Source organism: Oncorhynchus mykiss, chromosome 5 (assembly GCF_057628025.1).
Source record: "Oncorhynchus mykiss isolate SJ-2025 chromosome 5, ASM5762802v1, whole genome shotgun sequence".
Classification (NCBI taxonomy): Eukaryota; Metazoa; Chordata; class Actinopteri; order Salmoniformes; family Salmonidae; genus Oncorhynchus; species Oncorhynchus mykiss.
Window position 1 is genome coordinate 95,667,321 of NC_143026.1, and position 24,638 is coordinate 95,691,958.

The 24,638-nt window shown below is 42.6% G+C and overlaps 1 protein-coding gene across 8 annotated transcripts in view; it reads left to right on the plus strand.

The window, feature by feature from the left end:
* Positions 1–24,638, plus strand: part of LOC110490603 (tumor protein 63) — a 167,386-nt gene that overhangs the window by 134,469 nt on the left and 8,279 nt on the right. For 2 of the 8 annotated variants that reach the window (XM_090236486.1, XM_090236490.1), the window contains 7 exons: positions 5,127–5,313; positions 7,607–7,722; positions 10,129–10,238; positions 10,959–11,077; positions 12,787–12,869; positions 13,361–13,485; positions 24,130–24,338. In XM_090236486.1, coding sequence (XP_090092612.1) covers positions 5,127–5,313; positions 7,607–7,722; positions 10,129–10,238; positions 10,959–11,077; positions 12,787–12,869; positions 13,361–13,485; positions 24,130–24,338 — 949 coding nt within the window. Of the gene's footprint in view, positions 1–5,126; positions 5,314–7,606; positions 7,723–10,128; positions 10,239–10,958; positions 11,096–12,786; positions 12,870–13,360; positions 13,486–24,129; positions 24,339–24,638 lie in introns of all 8 variants that reach the window. The other 6 variants (XM_090236488.1, XM_090236492.1, XM_090236485.1 and 3 more) reach the window with 3 other exon arrangements.

Here is a 24,638-nt window from a genome sequence, read left to right on the forward strand (position 1 = left end):
TTCACATGGGGGAAACAGTCGGCCACTATCAATCTGAAAGGTTTTTTAAAATATCAAGGACCCCTCCTTACTGACTGGTTGGTAATATCAAGGCCCCCTCCTCCCTTACTGACTGGTTGGTAATATCAATGACCCCTCCTTACTGACTGGTTGGTAACATGAAGGACCCCTCCTCCCTTACTGACTGGTTGGTAATATCAAGGACCCCTCCTCCCTTACTGACTGGTTGGTAATATCAAGGACCCCTCCTCCCTTTCTGACTGGTTAGTAATATCAAGAACCCCTCCTCCCTTACTGACTGGTTGGTAATATCAAGGACCCCTCCTCCCTTACTGACTGGTTGGTAATATCAAGGACCCTCTCCTCCCTTACTGACTGGTTAGGAATATCAAGGACCCCTCCTCCCTTACTGACTGGTTAGAAATATCAAGGACCCCTTCTCCCTTACTGACTGCTTTCTCAGTGCAACTCCAGAGTAATTACCCTTTTATAAGAGCAGTGGTTATTTATATATACTCTTGTCTTATAGCAGTGGTTATATATATATATATATATACTGTTGTCTTAGTGCAGTGGCAGAGTAGTGTACTTGGTCTGACACATCTAGCCCTACAGAAGTCTATTCATCCTGTTGTAGAGGACTGCTTCACAATGAGGTTAGTTTGGTTTGCTAGCTAGAGGGATCATCCTGGAGAGGAGATGAGACGTATCCTTGCCAAGTACAGCCTGCTTGTGTAAGAATATTAAAAGTCATCCTAGACAGATGCTGGGATGGGCTCCTTTCACTGTAACACAGCTTAACAGAGATGGAATTTACTGTAGAATCGTTTTTAGAACACAAACACTGCCCCGGGGATGTTTTCACAATCTTCACACAATAATTGTTCCATTTCAAATGCCAACCTGGCAGGACACTTTTTCCTTCTCTTGTGTTTTTCCATGTCTCCTTCACTGGAGGGATTACACAATGTCTGTCCCAAATGGAGCCCTATTCCCAATATAGTGCACTACTTTTGACCAAAGGGTTTTGGAAATGTAGTGCACTATAAATGGTGCCATTTGGGACACATGCAGTGAGTGCATAGTGCTTACACGGAGGTAGTAGTAGTAACAGTAGTAGTAGTAGTAGGAGTAGTAGTAGCAGTAGTAGTAGTAGCAGTAGTAGTAGTAGTAACAGTAGTAGTAGTAGTAACAGTAGTAGTAGTAGTAGCAGTAGTAGTAGTAGCAGTAGTAGTAGTAGGAGTAGTAGTAGTAACAGTAGTAGTAGTAACAGTAGTAGTAGTAGTAACAGTAGTATTAGTAGGAGTAGTAATAGTAACAGTAGTAGTAGTAGTAACAGTAGTAGTAGTAACAGTAGTAGTAGTAGTAACAGTAGTAGTAGTAACAGTAGTAGTAGTAGGAGTAGTAGTAGTAACAGTAGTAGTAGTAACAGTAGTAGTAGGAGTAACAGTAGTAGTAGTAGTAGGAGTAACAGTAGTAGTAGTAGTAGTAGTAGCAGGAACAGTAGTAGTAGTAGTTGTGGTAGTAGTAGTAGTATTAGTAGTAGTAGTAGTGGTGGTAGTATTAGTAGTTGTAGTAGTAGTAGTAGTAGTAGTAGTAGTAGGGTTAGTATTAGTAGTTGTAGTATTAGTAGTAGTATTAATAGTAGCAGTAGTAGTATCAGTAGTAGTAGTAGTAGTAGTAGTAGTATTAGTAGTTGTAGTACTAGTAGTAGCAGCAGTAGCACTAGTAGCTGTGGTAGTATTAGTAGTAACAGTAGTAGTAGTATTAGTAGTTGTGGTAGTATTAGTAGTTGTAGTAGCAGTATTAGTAGTAGTAGTAGCATTATTGGTAGTATTAGTAGTAGTGTTAGTAGTTGTGGTAGTATTAGTAGTAACATTATTAGTAGTATTAGTAGTTGTGGTAGTATTAGTAGTTGTAGTAGCAGTATTAGTAGTAGTTGTAGTATTAGTAGCTGTAGTATTAGTAGTTGTGGTAGTACTAGTAGTTGTAGTAGCATTATTGGTAGTATTAGTAGTAGTGTTAGTAGTTGTGGTAGTATTAGTAGTAGCAGGAGTAGTAGTATTAGTAGTTGTGGTAGTATTAGTAGTTGTGGTAGTATTAGTAGTTGTAGTATTAGTAGTTGTGGTAATAATAGTAGTAGTGGTAGTAGTAGTAGTAGTATTAGTAGTAGTAGTAGTGGTACAGAGTTGAAACTTTTGTTTAGTCAGCATGGTCATGGCTGGAAGAAGCAATTTTGTATTTTCGTTCTGACTGAGTTCTTTCTCCTTTCTCTTTCTTAAAGTGCCAGTCAGGCAGAAAGCACATGCATTATTTATGACTGTACGATTTTGTTTGAAATGCCTGAAGGTGAGCAACTTCCTCTGTGTCACTTTCTGTACAGTAGATAGGTAGGACTTTGTGAACCACTCAACTAGGTTTGGCCAATTTCCCGTTTATACCGGGGTATTTCCAAATACACTGCTTATAACTATACTGAACAAAAATGTGAACTCAACATCTAACAATTTCAAAGATTTGACTGAGTTACAGTTCATATGAGGAAATCAGTATATTTTAAATAAATATATAATATATAATATAATATAATATATAATATATGAGGCCCTAATCTATGGATTTCTCATGACTGGGAATACAGATATGCATCTGTTGGTCACCGATACCTTTAAAAATGAGTAGGGGTGTGCAACACATCTCCTTCATCAGGCTGTCTATTGTGGCCTGTTGAATGTCGTCCCACTCCTCTTCAATGGCTGTGTGAAGTTGCTGGATATTGGCGGGAACTGGAACACGCTGTCGTACACGTCAATCCAGAGCATCCCAAACATGCTCAATGGGTGACATGGCTGGTGAGTATTCAGGCCATGGAAGAACTGGGACATTTTCATCTTCCAGGAATTAAGTACAGGTCCTTGTGACATGGAGCCGTGCATTATACCAGCAGCATACCACCCTGCATACCACTGCTGGCTTGCTTCTGAAGCTATGCAGGGTTGGTCCTGGTCAGTTCCTGGATGGGAGATCAGATGCTGCTGGAAGTGGTGTTGGAGGGCCCTCAAAACTTGAGACATCTGTGGCATTGTGTTGTGTGACAAAACGGCACAATTTAGAGTGGCCATTTATAGTCCCCAGCACAAGGTGCACCTGTGTAATAATCAGCTTCTTGATATGCCACACCTGTCAGGTGTAGTAGGGATTATCTTGGCAAAGGAGAAATGCTCACTAACAGGGACATAAACAAATTTGTGCACATTTGAGAGAAATACGTTTTTTTGTGCGTATGGAAAATGTCTTGGTATCTTTTATTTCAGCTCATGAAACACGGGACCAACACTTCACATGTTGCGTTTATATTTTTGTTCAGTGTCTAATTGAAGTATAACTATAAGAAATCTAATAAATGATATTCAACTCGGGTTGCTCCAGGCATGCATTTGGAAGGTCCTGTGTTGCTCAGTTGGTAGAGCATGACGCTTGCAACGCCATGGTCGTGGGTGGGATTCCCACAGGGGGGACCCAGTACGAAAATATATGCACTCACTATATGTAAGTCGCTCTGGATAAGATAAGAGCCTCTGGTAAATAACTCAAAATATAATGTTTGCTAGATGTCACGCTTCATGGTTACAGCCGAGACATTCAATCCACTTCCTGGTTTGAGATCCCTGTTGTCGAAATAGTTTTTTGTTGTTGTTATTGCTTAAAACAATATAAATCATACTTTAAATAATGTGTGTGGATTCGGTATGGTACAGAAACGGTATGAACATCCGGATACCGCCCAACCCAGGATTCAACTTCTGAGTGGTTGTTAGTGGCGCAGCACTTCCTGTCAGGACGCTTCCATTCCTGTGGTCGATGCATCAACTTTAGTCAGATGCTGTGTCAGACAGGAAGTAAGGTTCAAGGTGTTGCAAACCCCATCTTTGTCTCTGACCTCATCGTTAAGACAGCATCATACAGTACGACCAAATACAACACAGCGTCACTGAGTTAAGTGCTGGTTAAGTAACCTCCGGAATGGAAACACTGTGTCGTGTCCCCTAATCTTGAAGATGAAAGGTGAAAACCAGGCCCAGAGTGAAGGCAGGGCAGTTAATTACGGCACCACTCCTCTGGAAGTGCCTGGCTCCTGCCCCGGAGCTCACTATACCAAGAGACATTAACTAGGTGTGTATCATCTATCCACATACACCTTGGCCTCAACACAACACAAATCCCTATGATGATGGAGAGAGAGAGAGATAGTGAGAGTGAGAGTGAGAGTGAGAGTGTGTGTGTGTGTGTGTGTGTGTGTGTGTGTGTGTGTGTGTGTGTGTGTGTCATAATCACAAGCCTGTCTTTAACCCTCTGTGCTCCAGGGGAAAACAGAAGGGTTACTAGGCAACAGATGTTTTTAAAGGCACTGTTAAACCTGTTAACAGAATGGTTACTAGGCAACAGATGTTTTTAAAGGCACTGCTAAGCATGTTAACAGATGGGTTACTTGGCAACAGATGTTTTTAAAGGCACTGCTAAGCCTGTTAACAGAAGGGTTACTAGGCAACAGATGTTTTTAAAGGCACTGCTAAGCCTATTAACAGAAGGGTTACTAGGCAACAGATGTTTTTAAAGGCACTGCTAAGCCTGTTAACAGAAGGGTTACTAGGCAACAGATGTTTTTAAAGGCACTGCTAAGCCTGTTAACAGAAGGGTTACTAGGCAACAGATGTTTTTAAAGGCACTGCTAAGCATGTTAACAGAAGGGTTACTAGGCAACAGGCAACAGATGTTAACTTGTAATATTGACATTTGTTTTGAAGGCTATAATCTATAATGTGTTGATTATATTTGCTTATAAGCTCACTGTTATTAATTCTAGTATATTGTATTATATTTTAACTTGTCTCCCTCTGTCTCTCTCCAGTACTGACCTGTGTATTTAAACCTGTCTCTCTCCAGTACTGACCTGTCCTCTCTCTCTCCAGTACTGACCTGTCCTCTGTCTCTCCAGTACTGACCTGTCCTCTCTCTCTCCAGTACTGACCTGTCCTCAGTCTCTCCAGTACTGACCTGTCCTCTGTCTCTCCAGTACTGACCTGTCCTCTGTCTCTCCAGTACTGACCTGTCCTCTGTCTCTCCAGTACTCTACAGAGCTGAAGAAGCTGTACTGTCAGATCGCCAAGACGTGTCCCATCCAGATCAAGGTGCTGACCAACCCCCCGCAGGGCGCCGTCATCAGGGCCATGCCCGTTTACAAGAAGGCAGAGCACGTCACCGAGGTGGTCAAACGCTGCCCCAACCACGAGCTCAGCCGCGAGTTCAACGACGGTTAGTTAGTTAGTTAGTTAGTTAGTTAGTTATGTGTCTCTCTCCTAAATGAACAATAAAAGTGACACAATGTTCTCTCCTTGTTGACTTCAGTGATGGTTAGTTAGTTAGTTAGTTAGTTAGTTAGTTAGTTAGTTAGTTAGTTAGTTAGTTACTTAGCTAGCTAGTTAGTTAGTTGGTTAGTTATGTGTCTCTCTCCTAAATGAACAATAAAAGTGACACAATGTTCTCTCCTTGTTGACTTCAGTGATGGTTAGTTAGTTAGTTAGTTAGTTAGTTAGTTAGTTAGTTAGTTAGTTAGTTAGTTAGTTAGTTAGTTAGTTAGTTAGCTAGCTAGTTAGTTAGTTGGTTAGTTATGTGTCTCTCTCCTAAATGAACAATAAAAGTCACACACTGTTCTCTCCTTGTTTACTTCAGTGATGGTTAGTGAGTTGATGTATGTCCCCCTCTCCTAAAGCACTACAGAAAAACAATGTCTCTTATATCAATATAAACAGGGAACAGAAATATAAACGTTTCTTAGCCCTCTCAGATGCTTCCTGTACCATGTCGTTATTAACTAGCCTTAACCATGACCTTATTAACTAGCCTTTACCATGACCTTATTAACTAGCCTTTACCATGACCTTATTAACTAGCCTTTACCTCTCAGATGCTTCCTGCACTATGACCTTATTAACTAGCCTTAACCATGACCATATTAACTAGCCTTAACCATGACCTTATTAACTAGCCTTAACCATGACCATATTAACTAGCCTTAACCATGACCTTATTAACTAGCCTTTACCATGACCTTATTAACTAGCCTTTACCATGACCTTATTAACTAGCCTTAACCATGACCTTATTAACTAGCCTTAACCATGACCTTATTAACTAGCCTTAACCATGACCATATTAACTAGTCTTTACCTCTCAGATGCGTCCTGCACCATGACCTTATTAACTAGCCTTAACCATGACCTTATTAACTAGCCTTAACCATGACCATATTAACTAGCCTTTACCATGACCTTATTAACTAGCCTTTACCATGACCATATTAACTAGCCTTAACCATGACCTTATTAACTAGCCTTAACCATGACCATATTAACTAGCCTTTACCATGACCATATTAACTAGTCTTAACCATGACCATATTAACTAGCCTTAACCATGACCTTATTAACTAGCCTTTACCATGACCTTATTAACTAGTCTTTACCATGACCTTATTAACTAGCCTTAACCATGACCTTATTAACTAGCCTTTACCATGACCTTATTAACTAGCCTTTACCTCTCAGATGCTTCCTGCACTATGACCTTATTAACTAGCCTTAACCATGACCATATTAACTAGCCTTTACCATGACCATATTAACTAGTCTTAACCATGACCATATTAACTAGCCTTAACCATGACCTTATTAACTAGCCTTTACCATGACCTTATTAACTAGTCTTTACCATGACCTTATTAACTAGCCTTAACCATGACCTTATTAACTAGCCTTTACCATGACCTTATTAACTAGCCTTTACCTCTCAGATGCTTCCTGTACCATGACCTTATTAACTAGCCTTTACCATGACCTTATTAACTAGCCTTTACCATGACCTTATTAACTAGCCTTAACCATGACCTTATTAACTAGCCTTAACCATGACCTTATTAACTAGCCTTAACCATGACCTTATTAACTAGCCTTTACCATGACCTTATTAACTAGCCTTTACCTCTCAGATGCTTCCTGCACTATGACCTTATTAACTAGCCTTAACCATGACCATATTAACTAGCCTTAACCATGACCTTATTAACTAGCCTTTACCATGACCTTATTAACTAGCCTTAACCATGACCTTATTAACTAGCCTTTACCATGACCTTATTAACTAGCCTTAACCATGACCTTATTAACTAGCCTTAACCATGACCTTATTAACTAGCCTTAACCATGACCATATTAACTATTCTTAACCATGACCATATTAACTAGCCTTTACCATGACCTTATTAACTAGCCTTAACCATGACCTTATTAACTAGCCTTAACCATGACCTTATTAACTAGCCTTAACCATGACCTTATTAACTAGCCTTAACCATGACCATATTAACTAGCCTTAACCATGACCATATTAACTAGCCTTAACCATGACCTTATTAACTAGCCTTAACCATGACCTTATTAACTAGCCTTAACTACCATTGATAAACCATTGATAAGTTATTTATCTACTTTGATATGTAACATGTTTCGGCTGTTTGATAAGCATATGGCATTTTGGGTTGTTTTTGTAGGTCAGATAGCCCCTCCCAGTCACCTGATCCGAGTGGAGGGTAACAACCACTCCCAGTATCTGGAGGACTCCATCACGGGCCGTCAGAGTGTCTTGGTCCCATACGAGCCACCTCAGGTAAAGTCCCTCTCGTTTCCACCAGGCCACAGCTATAGAGATCCTATTAAATTACCAGAGGGGTCAATGTCATAAACCCCTTCAAAGGTTCCAGAATGTGATAATGGGAGCCATATTGGTCAGGGAGAAATCCAAACCCGTCTAATTGGATTGAATGGCAGTAGAGGCATAATCCTGATTTTTTTTTTTAATATGCAGGAAAATAAAAGTAGATCATGTGATATATCAGAAATTGTGTAATATAATTGTCGTCATATAATTATAAATACAGTTTATATGGGTTTTATACCAATTTTATATATCCTCTAAAATATATATGTAAATAGACCATAGATGTCGACATTTGAGTTTTCGTGGAAAGCTGTGATATCAGTACTTGTTGCATTTACAACTTGTTAAAGTCCTATCATCAACTGATGTCAGCCAGTGTCTGGCTGGAGACTGACTGCATTGATGAATGCAATGTTGGCATATTGGCAGATAATTTGACAAATCAATGGAATCATTCCTCTAACACCGTCTGGCTAGCTAGCTAACAAACATACAGTGCAAGAAAATCTTCAAATTCATTGTTTTACCCAATGTCTTGTCGCAGCACTGACTGACCACTGACTTACCAACCCCCTGGCCAAAATGGCTGCTCTTATTTACCATCATAAGAGGATTCAGGTCCATTTAGATTTTCTAATTCTTAATTCTTTGGCCACAGCTCAAAGCCCTGCCTCCTGTCAGTTTCCCTTAAAACAGACTGTGTCAGAGCCCTGTCTCCTGTCTGTCCCCCTTAAAACAGACTGTGTCTGAGCCCTGTCTCCTCCCTGTTAAAACAGACTGTGTCAGAGCCCTGTCTCCTCCCTGTTAAAACAGACTGTGTCAGAGCCCTGTCTCCTGTCTGTCACCCTTAAAACAGACTGTGTCAGAGCCCTGTCTCCTCCCTGTTATAACGGACTGTGTCAGAGCCCTGTCTCCTGTCTGTCCCCCTTAAAACATACTGTGTCAGAGCCCTGTCTCCTCCCTGTTAAAACGGACTGTGTCAGAGCCCTGTCTCCTGTCTGTCCCCCTTAAAACAGACTATGTCAGAGCCCTGTCTCCTGTCTGTTTCCCTTAAAACGGACTGTGTCAGAGCCCTGTCTCCTGTCTGTTTCCCTTAAAACAGACTGTGTCAGAGCCCTGTCTCCTGTCTGTCCCCCTTAAAACAGACTGTGTCAGAGCCCTGTCTCCTGTCTGGTTCCCTTAAAACAGACTGTGTCAGAGCCCTGTCTCCTGTCTGTTTCCCTTAAAACAGACTGTATCAGAGCCCTGTCTCCTGTCTGTCTCCCTTAAAACAGACTGTGTCAGAGCCCTGTCTCCTGTCTGTGAGTTAATATCTCCTCTCTGTGAGTTAATATCTCCTCTCTGTGAGTTAATATCTCCTCTCTGTGTGTTAATATCTCCTCTCTGTGTGTTAATATCTCCTCTCTGTGAGTTAATATCTCCTCTCTGTGAGTTAATATCTCCTCTCTGTGAGTTAATATCTCATCTCTGTGTGTTAATGTCTCCTCTCTGTGAGTTAATATCTCCTCTCTGTGAGTTAATATCTCCTCTCTGTGAGATAATATCTCCTCTCTGTGAGTTAATATCTCCTCTCTGTGTGTTAATATCTCCTCTCTGTGTGTTAATATCTCCTCTCTGTGTGTTAATATCTCCTCTCTGTGAGTTAATATCTCCTGTCTGTGAGTTAATATCTCATCTCTGTGAGTTAATATCTCCTCTCTGTGAGTTAATATCTCCTCTGTCTCCTCTCTGTGAGTTAATATCTCCTCTGTCTCCTCTCTGTGAGTTAATATCTCCTCTCTGTGAGTTAATATCTCCTCTCTGTGAGTTAATATCTCCTCAATGTCTCCTCTCTGTGAGTTAATATCTCCTCAATGTCTCCTCTCTGTGTGTTAATATCTCAATGTCTCCTGTCTGTGTGTTAATATCTCCTCAATGTCTACTCTCTGTGTGTTAATATCTCAATGTCTCCTCTCTGTGTGTTAATATCTCCTCTCTGTGTGTTAATGTCTCCTCTCTGTGTGTTAATATCTCCTTTCTGTGTGTTAATATCTCCTCTCTGTGTGTTAATGTCTCCTCTCTGTGAGTTAATATCTCCTCTCTGTGAGTTAATATCTCCTCAATGTCTCCTCTCTGTGAGTTAATATCTCCTCAATGTCTCCTCTCTGTGTGTTAATATCTCAATGTCTCCTGTCTGTGTGTTAATATCTCCTCAATGTCTACTCTCTGTGTGTTAATATCTCAATGTCTCCTCTCTGTGTGTTAATATCTCCTCTCTGTGTGTTAATGTCTCCTCTCTGTGTGTTAATGTCTCCTCTCTGTGTGTTAATATCTCCTCAATATCTCCTCTCTGTGTGTTAATGTCTCCTCTTCCAGGTGGGCACAGAGTTCACCACCATCCTATATAACTTCATGTGCAACTCCAGCTGTGTGGGAGGAATGAACCGACGCCCCATACTCATCATCGTCACCCTGGAAACCAGAGAGTAAGACATTCATTCCAATACGACTTTATATTCCAATACAACTTTATATCCCCTCAAGGGGAGAGTCATTCAAGACAACAGAAAATAGTGCGTCTCATCAGTGTCCCAGATCTGTTTGTGTTGTCCTGCCAACTTCCACTGGCATCGTCATGCTAAACAGATGACTATGCAGCACAAATCAGAGCCATATAGACTGATCTGGGGCCAGGCTAATGGTCAGAGCCATATAGACTGATCTGGGGCCAGGCTAATGGTCAGAGCCATATAGACTGATCTGGGGCCAGGCTAATGGTCAGAGCCATATAGACTGATCTGGGGCCAGGCTAATGGTCAGAGCCATACAGAATATAGACTGATCTGGAGCCATGTGGAATCCATGCTCTGACAAATGGAGGCTGTTCTGAGGGCAAAAGGGCAATATTATTTCTTTATTTAACCTTTATTTAAACAGGGAAGTCAGTTTTAAGAACAAATTCTTACCTACAATGATGACCTGGACAACGCTGGACAAATTGTGCACCGCCCTATGGGACTCCCAATCACGGCCGGTTGTGATACAGCCTGGAATTGAACTAATTAGGACAGTGTTCCTAATGTTTCGTACACTCAGTGTAAATACATTTATTCTATAGTTGTCCACATGGCTCTGGCTCTAATTTTGGATCTTAGCCCTCCCTATAGATGGTAAATAAATGTTACTGTGTCTCTCCTACGTTGCAGAGGTCAGGTGCTGGGTCGGCGCTGCTTCGAGGCCAGGATCTGCGCGTGTCCTGGCCGGGACCGCAAGGCGGACGAGGACAGCATCCGCAAGCAGCACGTTACTGATGGAACAAAGACCAGTGAGTGTATGAAACGCCGTAAGTAGTGCTGGGAGCTGCTGGAGGACTGACTGGCTGGCTGTGATCATACTATACTCTCTCTGCTGGAGGACTGACTGACTGACTGGCTGACTGACTGTGATCATACTATACTCTCTCTGCTGGAGGACTGACTGACTGGCTGTGATCATACTATACTCTCTCTGCTGGAGGACTGACTGACTGGCTGTGATCATACTATACTCTCTCTGCTGGAGGACTGACTGACTGGCTGTGATCATACTATACTCTCTCTGCTGGAGGACTGACTGACTGGCTGTGATCATACTATACTCTCTCTGCTGGAGGACTGACTGACTGGCTGTGATCATACTATACTCTCTCTGTTTCTCGCTCACACACCCACTGCCTGCTTCCTGCCCTGTGCTGTAGTCTTTCCTCCTGTGTTGTAGTCTATCTCCTCCTGTGCTGTAGTCTCTCTCCTCCTGTCCTGTGCTGTAGTCTCTCTCCTCCTGCCCTGTGTTGTAGTCCCTCTCCTCCTGTGTTGTAGTCTCTCTCCTCCTGTGCTGTAGTCTCTCTCCTCCTGTGTTGTTGTCTCTTTCCTCCTGTCCTGTGCTGTAGTCTCTCTCCTCCTGTGCTGTAGTCTCTGTCCTCCTGCCCTGTGCTGTAGTCTCTGTCCTCCTGCCCTGTGCTGTAGTATCTCTCCTCCTGTGTTGTAGCATCTTTCCTCCTGCCCTGTGTTGTAGTCTCTCTCCTTCTGTGTTGTAGTCTCTCTCCTCCTGTGCTGTAGTCTCTCTCCTCCTGTGCTGTAGTCTCTCTCTTCCTGTGTTGTAGTCTCTCTCCTCCTGCCCTGTGCTGTAGTCTCTCTACTCCTGTGTTGTAGTCTCTCTCCTCCTGTGCTGTAGTCTCTCTCCTCCTGTGCTGTAGTCTCTCTCCTCCTGCCTTGTGTTGTAGTCTCTCTTCTCCTGTGTTGTAGTCTCTCTCCTCTTGTGTTGTAGTCTCTCTCCTCCTGTGCTGTAGTCTCTCTCCTCCTGCCCAGTGTTGTAGTCTCTCTCCTCCTGTGTTGTAGTCTCTTTCCTCCTGCCCTGTGCTGTAGTCTCTCTACTCCTGCCCTGTGCTGTATTCTCTCTCCTCCTGTGTTGTAGTCTCTTTCCTCCTGTCCTGTGCTGTAGTCTCTCTCCTCCTGCCCTGTGCTTGTTTTCCATGTTATATTGCTTGCTGTTGTAGAGTTCTAACCAATATTATGTCCAACTGGTGTAACCCGCCCAGTTAGCTACATGTACTGACCAGGCCTCTGTCCTCCTCTCTTCCCTCTGTCCTCCTCTCCTCCCTCCGTCCTCCTCTGTTCCCTCCGTCCTCCTCCCTCTGTCCTCCTCTGTTCCCTCCGTCCTCCTCCCTCTGTCCTCCTCTCCTCCCTCTGTTCCCTCCGTCCTCCTCTGTTCCCTCCGTCCTCCTCTGTTCCCTCCGTCCTCCTCTGTTCCCTCCGTCCTCCTCCTCTCCTCCTCTGCTCCCTCCTCTCCTCCCCCTGTCCTCCTCTGTTCCCTCCGTCCTCCTCCTCTCCTCCTCCCTCTGTCCTCTCCTCCCTCTGTACCCTCCGTCGTCCTCCTCTCCTCCCTCCTCCTCTGTCCTCCTCTCCCCCCTCTGTCCTCCTCTCCCCCCTCTGTCCTCCTCTCCCCCCTCTGTCCTCCTCTCCCCCCTCCCTCCCTCCGTCCTCCCTTTCACCTCTCCAGCCTTCCGCCAGGCCCCCCATGGAATCCAGATGTCCTCCGTCAAGAAGAGAAGATCCACCGATGAGGAAGTATTTTGTCTGCCTGTGAGTGTGCAGTCTGTCCACATCACAGATAATATAATATATCTTTGTCTATGGTCCTCTGTTCCTTTACCTGGGTTTTCCCCAGGGAATTAACTGACCCCATGATGATGTTAGTACAGTCTATTCTATAGAAATAGAATTACAACACCAATTAACATAGAACAGCCTTATTGGATACATGAAGAAATAAAACATGAGTGTGTTAAGTCCTGTATTCCTTTTTGCGTTTTGGTAGGCCCTCATTGTAAATAATAATTAGTTTTTAACTGACTTGCCTTGTTTTAAATAAAATATTAATTAATTTTTATTATTTTTTAAATAAAAACAATAATTAGGGGAGTGTTTCAAAATTAGAGTCTGACTTTCAGAATAAAGGTCCTCTGTCCATATTGGCAAAACCAATCCTGATACACTCTATTGTATACAATATATTAATCTTGTGGTATGTTCCAGCTGCTAACCAACCCCTCTCTCTCTCTCTCCCTCTATAGATCAAAGGCCGTGAAATCTATGAGATTTTGGTAAAAATCAAAGAGTCTCTGGAACTCATGCAGTTTCTGCCTCAGCACACTGTAGAATCATACAGGCAGCAGCAGCAGAACCTCCTGCAGAAACAGTGAGTACTACTCTCTGACAGACAGACAGACAGATACACACTGGAGTCCACAAGCACCTATCAGTGCTGCTCTTCTCTCCTGAACCAAACGGAGGTAAGCTCTATCTCAATTTGATGATTCCTTACATCCTCTCTCCTCTTCTTCTCCAATTTCTATTTTGAGAAGGAGACAGGATGCAAGGAATCAAGGAAAGATGAATTGAGAAAGAGTCCTAGGCCCACATGGTTCCAGACAGGCCTGCAGCCTGTAAGGCCAAACCCTCCTTAGCTTCATAGTGTGGTTCCTTGTTTTTTTGTCTCTACACTTTTTCAGCACGCTTCACACTTGACATTTTTAACTTAACTACTTGACTTGCTCTTTGGAGATTGTTTGTATTTAAATAAGGACTGTACTGTAGCACGCAAAGAAAGTTGACAGTGGAGATCGTCCATGTGAGAAGTTGTTTTGGATGTTGTTTTTGTGGGGGGTGGGGGGGTGATTCAACACGACATTGGCTGAGCATGATCGCTTGTTTGGTTGCATGTTATTGAAAAGTGATGGTTGTGTTACATTTGGTAACTGGTGATGAACCCGTCAAGTATAATGATGCTTGAGTTTTTTGGCCCAGTGAACACAACAACGATGATCATATCATCTTGAAAGAGGAGTGTTTTGGCCGAGACAATAGCTGTTGAGATCTGGATCGGATTTTCATCAGAGATGTCTGCTTGCGCACCTCAGAGGGTGAACCTAGTTTCGTGGTTGTACTTGGTTGTACTTACCCTGTAATTAGGTCATATTATGTCCGATAGACAGATAATAAATACAGAGACTGATGGAAACACCTTTAGGTGCTCTGCCAAGTTTCCACAACAGCCGTTTCCAAATTCCAAAATCAGTCCCAGTCATTGGCTTGAGTTTATTCATACGTTAAAGAAACAAACTATGCCCTCCCTCGGCCCATTCAGCTAAAGCTGGGGAGAGAAAGGCAATTATCTGCAAATGATAGTTTTAAATAACCTGCTGCTTTCATGCACTATGATAATTATTGCTTATGCTACTGTTTCTCATTTAGAAAACGTGCAGACCTTCTCGCACAGTGAGATCACGACGATTACATTTGGTTTTGAAAAGCCATTTTTAGTTCTAGTCCGCTTGGGTTCTGTCACGCTGCCCTCTGGCGCCCCCCTCCCCCCATTGTGGCTGGATGTGGCGGTGCAGCAGGTAATGACAGGGAACTGGAGGGAGCTTTAGGTCAGAGCAGGGCCCATTGGTTTTTACATGCTGCAATATTTCCTCTTTAAGGTTTTTCCTTTCGTATCAACAGAACAGTATTATCTAGACCTGGGGTGTCAAACATACAGGGGGGGGGGACGAACTTAAACCAAATAGAAACGATGTGGTGATGAAAGCCGACCTACATTTACACCGTTCTCTAACAGGTCACAGAAATCAAAGCTAGACAAGTCACGGAGTAATCGAAGAAGTAGTCCTCTGTCCAAAAATCAACAGATAGAGGACTATATGTTTCGCAAAATGTTGACGCTGAGGAACTATAAGACGTTTTACAGTACAGTACCCCTCATGACCTCATTGAAGACCGAATATGGTCTGGGGGGGGGGGGGGGGGGGTAGTTTGACACGCCTGATCTAGACTTTTACACTATTTGATGATACTTTAAACATTTACAATCACAGCCAAATTGTGTACCACTGACACTCCTGCTGTTTGTCAGTATGGAACCTGGGGGAATAGCTGGAGCCGGCTATTCTCTTACTAGACACCCGTCTTCTCTGCATGCTGCTTTGTTGTTTAAAATTCATCTCCATGACCTTTCACCTGTATTCTTGCTAACCCTAGAAGGGTTCATTCATGACGGAATAAAACCTCCTGCCGAACCTTCCAGACATGGCCTTCTTTTTCTTTGTTTCCTCTCTCTCTTTTTCACTCGGACAAATCAAGAGTCTCCCGATGTTCTACAGATTCAATCAACTATTGCTGTTCAACAGTCTTAGCCTTCTGGACAATAACATCAACCTACCCTACTCTATACTACCCTACTCTATACTACACTATACTACCCTATACTACACTACACTATACTACCCTATACAACACTAGCCTATACTACACCACCCTATACTACACTACCCTACACAACACTAGCCTATACTACACCACCCTATACTACCCTATACTACACCACCCTATACTATCCTATACTACACTACCCTATACTACACTATCCTATACTATCATATACTACACTGCCCTATACTACACTACCCTATACTATCCTATACTACACTGCCCTATACTACACTACACCACCCTATACTACCCTAAACTATACTACACTACACCACCCCATACTATACCACCCTATACCAACCTATACTATACTACCCAATGTAGCCTATCCTATACTACGCTAACCTATACTACACTACCCTATACTATACTGTCCTGCACTACCCTATACTATACTACCCTATACTATGCTACCCTATACTATGCTACCCTATACTATACTATGCTACCCTATACTATGCTACCCTATACTATGCTACACTATACTATGCTACCCTACACTATACTATGCTACCCTATACTATGCTACCCTATACTATGCTACCCTATACTATGCTACCCTATACTATGCTACCCTATACTATGCTACCCTATACTATACTATGCTACCCTATACTATGCTACCCTATACTATGCTACACTATACTATGCTACCCTACCCTATACTATGCTATCCTATACTATGCTACCCTATACTATGCTACCCTATACTATGCTACCCTATACTATGCTACCCTATACTATGCTACCCTATACTATGCTACCCTATACTATGCTACCCTATACTATGCTACCCTATACTATGCTACCCTATACTATGCTACCCTATACTATGCTACCCTATACTATGCTACCCTATACTATGCTACCCTATACTATGCTACCCTATACTATGCTACCCTATACTATGCTACCCTATGCTACCCTATACTATACTATGCTACCCTATACTATGCTACCCTATACTATGCTACCCTATACTATACTACCCTTTACTATAAGCCTAAATAAGTTTAGGAGTAAAAATGTGTTTAACAAGTCTCATAATTTGCATGGACTCACTCTGTGTACAATTGTAGTTTTGATCATTATTTGTTTTAATGACTACCTGATCCTTGTACCCCACACATACAATCATTTGTAAGGTCCCTCAGTCGAGCAGTGAATTTCAAACACAGATTCAACCACAAAGACCAGGGATGTGTTCCAATACCTCGCAAAGAAGGGCACCTATTGCATCAATGCACTAAAGTAATACTGCCCAAAAAATGTTTTGATAAGCAATTCATTTTTTGTCCTGAATACAAAGTGTTATGTTTGGGGAAAATCCAATACATTTCTGAGTACCACTCTCCATATTTCCAAGTATAGTGGTGGCTGCATCATGTTATGATTATGCTTGTAATCGTTAAGGACTGGGGAGTTTTTCAGGATAAAAAAAAAAAACGTAATGGATCTAAGCTCAGGCAAAATCCTAGAGGAAAATCTGGTTCAGTCTGCTTTCCACCAGACACCAACTCAACTGTCTGCAGGACAATAACCTAAAACACAAGGCCAAATCTTCACTGGAGTTGCTTACCAAGAAAATAGTGAATGTTCCTGAGTGGCCAAGTTACAGTTTTGACTTAAATCTGCTTGAAAATCTATAGCAAGACTTGAAAATGGTTTTCTATCAATGATCAACAATCAATTTGACAGAGCTTGAAGAATTCTGAAAATAATAAAATGGGCAAATGTTGATAAAATCAAGTGGTGTGAATACTTCCTGAAGGAACTGTATTGCTATTCTACATTTTCTGGGGTGTTTTTTATATTGCTAAAAAAAAAAAATCACTAGGCTAAATGTTGCTTCCCACTAGACAATTTGCGTCACGGGTTTCATATTCCGACATTGTCCTGAAATTCGTAGGAAGTTTCAGGACATCTTGAGAATATCGGATTCACATCCTGTTATGGGAAGCATTTTATGAACTCGGTATACATGCATCCTAGCTAAGGATGCTGGGTACTGATCATTAGCTTGTAGCTTGTCACTTATTTACGATAGTTTGACAACTTGCTGCTTCATTTAAACCTGTTCTTAATGATAAAATAAACTTCCTAAGTAGCTAGCTTGCTTGCTTATGGAATGAGCATTGCATTTAGTGTTGCACTAACAGGTTGGTCAGCTTCTCTTTCATTTCATATGAAGTGACAGTCTCAGGCTTAGCTAGCTAGCTAGCTAGCTAATGTTTTTGTGTTCATGATCAAATTTGATCAGAAATGCAAAAACTTAGAAATTAATGACATATTTATTACATTTATAAAGATTTATTCTGACTTTGAGGGCGACTTAGTAGTGACGACTTTTGTTGCTAAGTAACATGCTAAGATTCATGGGAAGAAGTTGCCACCAAGGGCGGCTAGTCCCGCATAGGATGCCCACTCGAAAAATAGGTTTTCTGAAGGGTGCAGTGGTGCCCTCTATGAATTGACAACTAGCGTTTGAGATTGACTCGTTCCTGTCTTCTACTTCAAACAGTGTTATTTCTTCCTTCTTTCTCTTCTCTGGTTCCTGTCTGCAGTCTGCTTAAGGCCCGGCTACATTCCGAGCTCCTGGAGCCCCTAGCAACAGAGCAGAGGAGATGATGCAGTACCTCTTGAGAGCCTCACATTCCTTTTCCCTTCAGTTTTCTCCTCCACCCCAGTCACAATCAGACTGGGTCTCTCTCTCTCTCTCAGGTTGTGAAACTATCACATTCTCCAAGCAGAGTTAAATAAACCGATATTCATTAGTCATGTATCATAAACAATATATTATGACTTTAGTCTGGCTGGCTACTATCACAATACTCTGAATGCCCGCCGTGGTCTACTGATAAGGTGTTGTCATGTTCTAATCTTAAATCAGAAATTAATGTGTTTTTTTGCATGCCAGATTTGATTTTATAAAAGTTTGCTTAATTTGTAGCTAATGTGTGGCAACACCACTTTCAAACAGCAGAGGGAGGTAGAGTTCTATTTAATTTTGGACCGTTAGTTTCATTTTCAGAGATTATGCACATACAGTGCATCATTTTCAAAGCTCCATTCGTGACTTTTATTTTTTTAGGGTTGTGTTTTGCTGATGGTAAAATGTGACCAAACGGCTCGATTCGGTCTTATTTAGCTCAATTTGAAAAAAATATTTTTTTAATAAATTGGATAAAAGTAGAGACTCCGAGCTGGAAAATGGTATATAATTCACTACAGTTGAGGAACAATGGGAAAGTAATTCTGCTTTAAAAGTTGATAAACGTATAACCTCACTTTTGAAAAAATGGCCCTTGAATATTTTGGTACCTACAAGATAGGTGTTCTTTGTCTACACCCATTCAGTATTGTTCACACCCTCTTAAGCTTTAGCCCCACCCATCTCTTTAAGGATTCACATATGAGGCCATGTGCTAAACAGAGTGAGTACGCTAGTGTACTAAGCAACCAAAGATTTCAAGACTAAAGGCTGGTTTATACTACGGGTGTGTTCGTAAATGTAATATGTAGTGCCAGAGTGTGCTCTCGGCGTTTGTAAACTCAGAGCATTGTCAGATTGGCCGTTCGTAAATTTAATCTGTATTGCCAGAGTGTGCTCTCGGCGTTTGTAAACTCAGAGCATTGTCAGATTGGCCGTTCGTAAATGTAATATGTAGTGCCAGAGTGTGCTCTCTGCGTTTGTAAACTCAGAGCATTGTCAGATTGGCCGTTCGTAAATTTAATCTGTAGTGCCAGAGTGTGCTCTCTGCATTTGTAAATTTAGAGCATTGTCAGATTGGCCGTTCGTAAATTTAATCTGTAGTGCCAGAGTGTGCTCTCGGCGTTTGTAAACTCAGAGCATTGTCAGATTGGCCGTTCGTAAATTTAATCTGTAGTGCCAGAGTGTGCTCTCTGCGTTTGTAAACTCAGAGCATTGTCAGATTGGCCGTTCGTAAATTCAGAGCGTTTCGCTCTCGTAACGTTCAGAGCGCACATGGATGAGCACTTCTCCCCCTCTGCCACAGATAACATGGTTGCCCTTAGTTTGAAGATGTAATCGGAGAGACAGGTGTTTTATACAACAGCATTCTGCGTTCTCTTTTTGACTCCGTCTGCATATTTGCAATCAAAACGCCAGAATCCTATCGTACTCTAATTCCACTGATTTCTACTGGTCGTCCAGAAAGTGGAGAGCAACACTTACGCAGTGATATCTTTCAAAAAAGCCACATTAGAAAGAATTACCTACACATACTGACCAGCTCATGTTATAGACAGAAGCGTGCTACATGGCACACCAATGCAAACTCATCTCATGTCCGGCCCACTCATTATCTCAGCCAATCATGGCTAGCAGGAAGGTTGCCGACTTTTTCTGTGGCTAAACCAACTAGTCTCGTAATTAAACAATTGTATTAATATTGACAGATGGCATACAAGGTTGTTATTAAGGCTTATGAAAGTTCATATGTTCCAGAAGACGTGCGCATTTTGAGAAAAAAACGTAAATGTTTATGTTCAAATGGCTCTCCTGTGAAGTATTGACGCGTGACATAGACCTAGTTTCCTGAAACGAGTCACAAATAGAAGTTATTGAGTTAATGGACAGGGGACACAGTCCACTTGTAGTGCAGTCAGCTATGGCCAACACCCTAACCTCACCGGCCAAGTTGCGTGCAACAGCTAGCTAGCTAAATGTCCATGAATGTTTCATGTTAGTTTTTAACCTGCCCCGAAATGAGTTGGTTCACAGTTGGTTTTGATATTTTAACCTGCTTCACATGATCGTGTCTGGTGTGGATGGTGCACACGTAGACCGGAGTAGTCAGCATGTTGGCCTGAAGGACAGGAGCTGGTCAGGAACCTAGGTTGTCTGAGTAGTCAGCATGTTGGCCTGAAGGACAGGAGCTGGTCAGGAACCTAGGTTGTCTGAGTAGTCAGCATGTTGGCCTGAAGGTCTGGAGCTGGTCAGGAACCTAGGTTGTCTTTGAGTAGTCAGCATGTTGGCCTGAAGGTCTGGAGCTGGTCGGGAACCTAGGTTGTCTTTGAGTAGTCAGCATGTTGGCCTGAAGGTCTGGAGCTGGTCGGGAACCTAGGTTGTCTTTGAGTAGTCAGCATGTTGCCCTGAAGGTCTGGAGCTGGTCAGGAACCTAGGTTGTCTTTGAGTAGTCTGCATGTTGGCCTGAAAGTCTGGAGCTGGTCAGGAACCTAGGTTGTCTTTGAGTAGTCCGCATGTTGGCCTGAAGGACAGGAGCTGGTCAGGAACCTAGGTTGTCTGAGTAGTCAGCATGTTGGCCTGAAGGTCTGGAGCTGGTCAGGTCTTTGAGCTCTCTTAAAGTTCTCTCTTTGTCATTGGAGCTGGACTCAAACCTAAGGGTGCACAAATGGCACCATATTCTCTATATAGTGCACTACTCATTTCTCCCCAGTCAATAGTAGTGCACTATAAAGGGAATAGGGTACCAGCCCTGGTCAATAGTAGTGCTCTATATAGGGAATAGGGTACCAGCCCTGGTCAATAGTAGTGCTCTATATAGGGAATAGGGTACCAGCCCTGGTCAATAGTAGTGCACTATATAGGGAATAGGGTACCAGCCCTGGTCAATAGTAGTGCTCTATATAGGGAATAGGGTACCAGCCCTGGTCAATAGTAGTGCTCTATATAGGGAATAGGGTACCAGCCCTGGTCAATAGTAGTTCTCCATATAGGGAATAGGGCCCTGGTCAATAGTAGTACTCTACTTTGATCATGCTGGTCATGTTTTTCAACATCACTGCGGGACAGTTTGTTTGTTTTAGATCTTGTGAATTTTCTGAAAGAAACGTTTATTAAAGTAGATAGAAAATGCCTAATGTATGATGTACAGTGTATGCATTTATGTAGAAGGAGCAGATTCTATGGAGAAATGCTTTTGTGACCGTTCTGTTTGAAACAGATTGTTGAGATACCTTGGTCTGTCAGAATAAATACATGTCTCCTGCTTTGACTTTCCTTCTTTTGTGCTTTTCCTCTCATGCTGCTCGTCGTGCAGAGAGATTAGTGCCGAAAGGATTAGTGCTGAGAGATTAGTGCAGAGAGATTAGTGCAGAGAGATTAGTGCAGAGAGATTAGTGCCGAAAGGATTAGTGCCGAAAGGATTAGTGCTGAGAGATTAGTGCTGAGAGATTAGTGCTGAGAGATTAGTGCAGAGAGATTAGTGCAGAGAGATTAGTGCAGAGAGATTAGTGCAGAGAGATTAGTGCCGAAAGGATTAGTGCTGAGAGATTAGTGCCGAAAGGATTAGTGCTGAGAGATTAGTGCAGAGAGATTAGTGCAGAGAGATTAGTGCAGAGAGATTAGTGCAGAGAGATTAGTGGAGAGATTAGTGCCGAAAGGATTAGTGCCGAAAGGATTAGTGCTGAGAGATTAGTGCCGAAAGGATTAGTGCCGAAAGGATTAGTGCTGAGAGATTAGTGCCGAAAGGATTAGTGCTGAGAGATTAGTGCCGAAAGGATTAGTGCTGAGAGATTAGTGCCGAAAGGATTAGTGCTGAGAGATTAGTGCCGAAAGGATTAGTGCTGAGAGATTAGTGCCGAAAGGATTAGTGCTGAGAGATTAATGCCGAAAGGATTAGTGCTGAGAGATTAGTGCCGAAAGGATTAGTGCCGAAAGGATTAGTGCTGAGAGATTAGTGCCGAAAGGATTAGTGCTGAGAGATTAGTGCCGAAAGGATTAGTGCTGAGAGATTAGTGCCGAAAGGATTAGTGCTGAGAGATTAGTGCCGAAAGGATTAGTGCTGAGAGATTAGTGCCGAAAGGATTAGTGCTGAGAGATTAGTGCCGAAAGGATTAGTGCCGAAAGGATTAGTGCTGAGAGATTAGTGCCGAAAGGATTAGTGCTGAGAGATTAGTGCCGAAAAGATTAGTGCCGAGAGATTAGTGCCGAGAGATTAGTGCTGAGAGATTAGTGCCGAAATGATTAGTGCTGAGAGATTAGTGCCGAAAGGATTAGTGCCGAAAGGATTAGTGCTGAGAGATTAGTGCCGAAAGGATTAGTGCTGAGAGATTAGTGCCGAAAGGATTAGTGCCGAAAGGATTAGTGCTGAGAGATTAGTGCCGAAAGGATTAGTGCTGAGAGATTAGTGCCGAAAGGATTAGTGCTGAGAGATTAGTGCCGAAAGGATTAGTGCTGAGAGATTAGTGCCGAAAGGATTAGTGCTGAGAGATTAGTGCCGAAAGGATTAGTGCTGAGAGATTAGTGCCGAGAGATTAGTGCTGAGAGATTAGTGCCGAAAGGATTAGTGCTGAGAGATTAGTGCCGAAAGGATTAGTGCCGAAAGGATTAGTGCTGAGAGATTAGTGCCGAAAGGATTAGTGCCGAAAGGATTAGTGCTGAGAGATTAGTGCCGAAAGGATTAGTGCTGAGAGATTAGTGCCGAAAGGATTAGTGCCGAAAGGATTAGTGCCGAGAGATTAGTGCCGAAAGGATTAGTGCTGAGAGATTAGTGCCGAAAGGATTAGTGCCGAAAGGATTAGTGCCGAGAGATTAGTGCTGAGAGATTAGTGCCGAAAGGATTAGTGCTGAGAGATTAGTGCCGAAAGGATTAGTGCCGAAAGGATTAGTGCCGAAAGGATTAGTGCTGAGAGATTAGTGCCGAAAGGATTAGTGCTGAGAGATTAGTGCCGAAAGGATTAGTGCCGAAAGGATTAGTGCCGAAAGGATTAGTGCCGAAAGGATTAGTGCCGAGAGATTAGTGCTGAGGGATGAGTGCTACTATTCAATTCATTGAACCTATGTTGGTCAATTAGTTATTTAAAAAATTAAATATAACCTACACTTCAGGTAAATCGCTAGGCACTAGCAAATCCATCGTTCCACCCACTTCTTCATCTGCTTAATTTAACACAAACAAGGAACCTCAGTTGAAGCTGCTGTGTATCCCAGTCAAACATGATCAACAACACAGAAACTGATTGAGATATGTACTCTGATAGGTAACACCTAGTATATTGATTGAGATATGTACTCTGATAGGTAACACCTAGTATATTGATTGAGATATGTACTCTGATAGGTAACACCTAGTATATTGATTAAGATACAGTATGTACTCTGATAGATAACACCTAGTATATTGATTGAGATATGTACTCTCCTAGGTAACACCTATTATATTGATTGAGATATGTACTCTGATAGGTAACACCTAGTATATTGATTGAGATATGTACTCTGATAGATAACACCTAGTATATTGATTGAGATATGTACTCTCCTAGGTAACACCTATTATATTGATTGAGATATGTACTCTGCTAGGTAACACCTATCATATTGATTGAGTAATGTTTGTACTTTCATTATCATTTCCAGTAAAGTTTCAGATAAATTAAAGTTATCCTCAGTAGAATACTATATATGACAAAGTTCTATAAAAAATGATCTGAACTATTTCTTAGTCACATACGGCCTTTATTAAACAAAGTGCAATAAACAGGGTAGAGAGAGAGCAAGTATATACACACAGTCTGTTTATCCTACTGAACATGTTGTTGTTTCCAACTGTGTAACTAACAGCCTTGTGGCCCTTTGTCGTTAAAGATGGGATCTCTGGGGGGATGAGAGTAATGGCCTGTACCCTCCTCTCTCCTGCCCCAGGAGCGCCATGGCCCCCCAGCCCCAGTATGGCTCCAGCTCCCCTCCTCACCCCCACGGCAAGGTCAACAAGCTCCCCTCCGTCAGCCAGCTAATCAACCCCCAGCAGCGCAATATACTCACGCCTTCCTCCATGCCCCAAGGCCTGACTGACAGTAAGTGTGCCTTACACTTTTGTATGATGAGAGATTCTCCCTAGTCGATGAGATTCTCTCCCCCCCCCCCCCCCCCCCCCCCGTACCTCCCTGGCCCCATCTCCACGTCCCCTTTGGGTCGATCATGTGACACGCGTCAGGCGGGACAGGCAGGGTAGCGGTACCTGTCTGGGCATGCGGGGCGTTGAGAGAGGTGTGTAGGGGCCTCTGTCAGAATGCTTCCTCCGATAGGTGAATGTGATCCCTGTGGGACCCTCTTCCTCCTCTCCTCTCTGTGGGCCTGCAGGTCCTCTTCCTCCT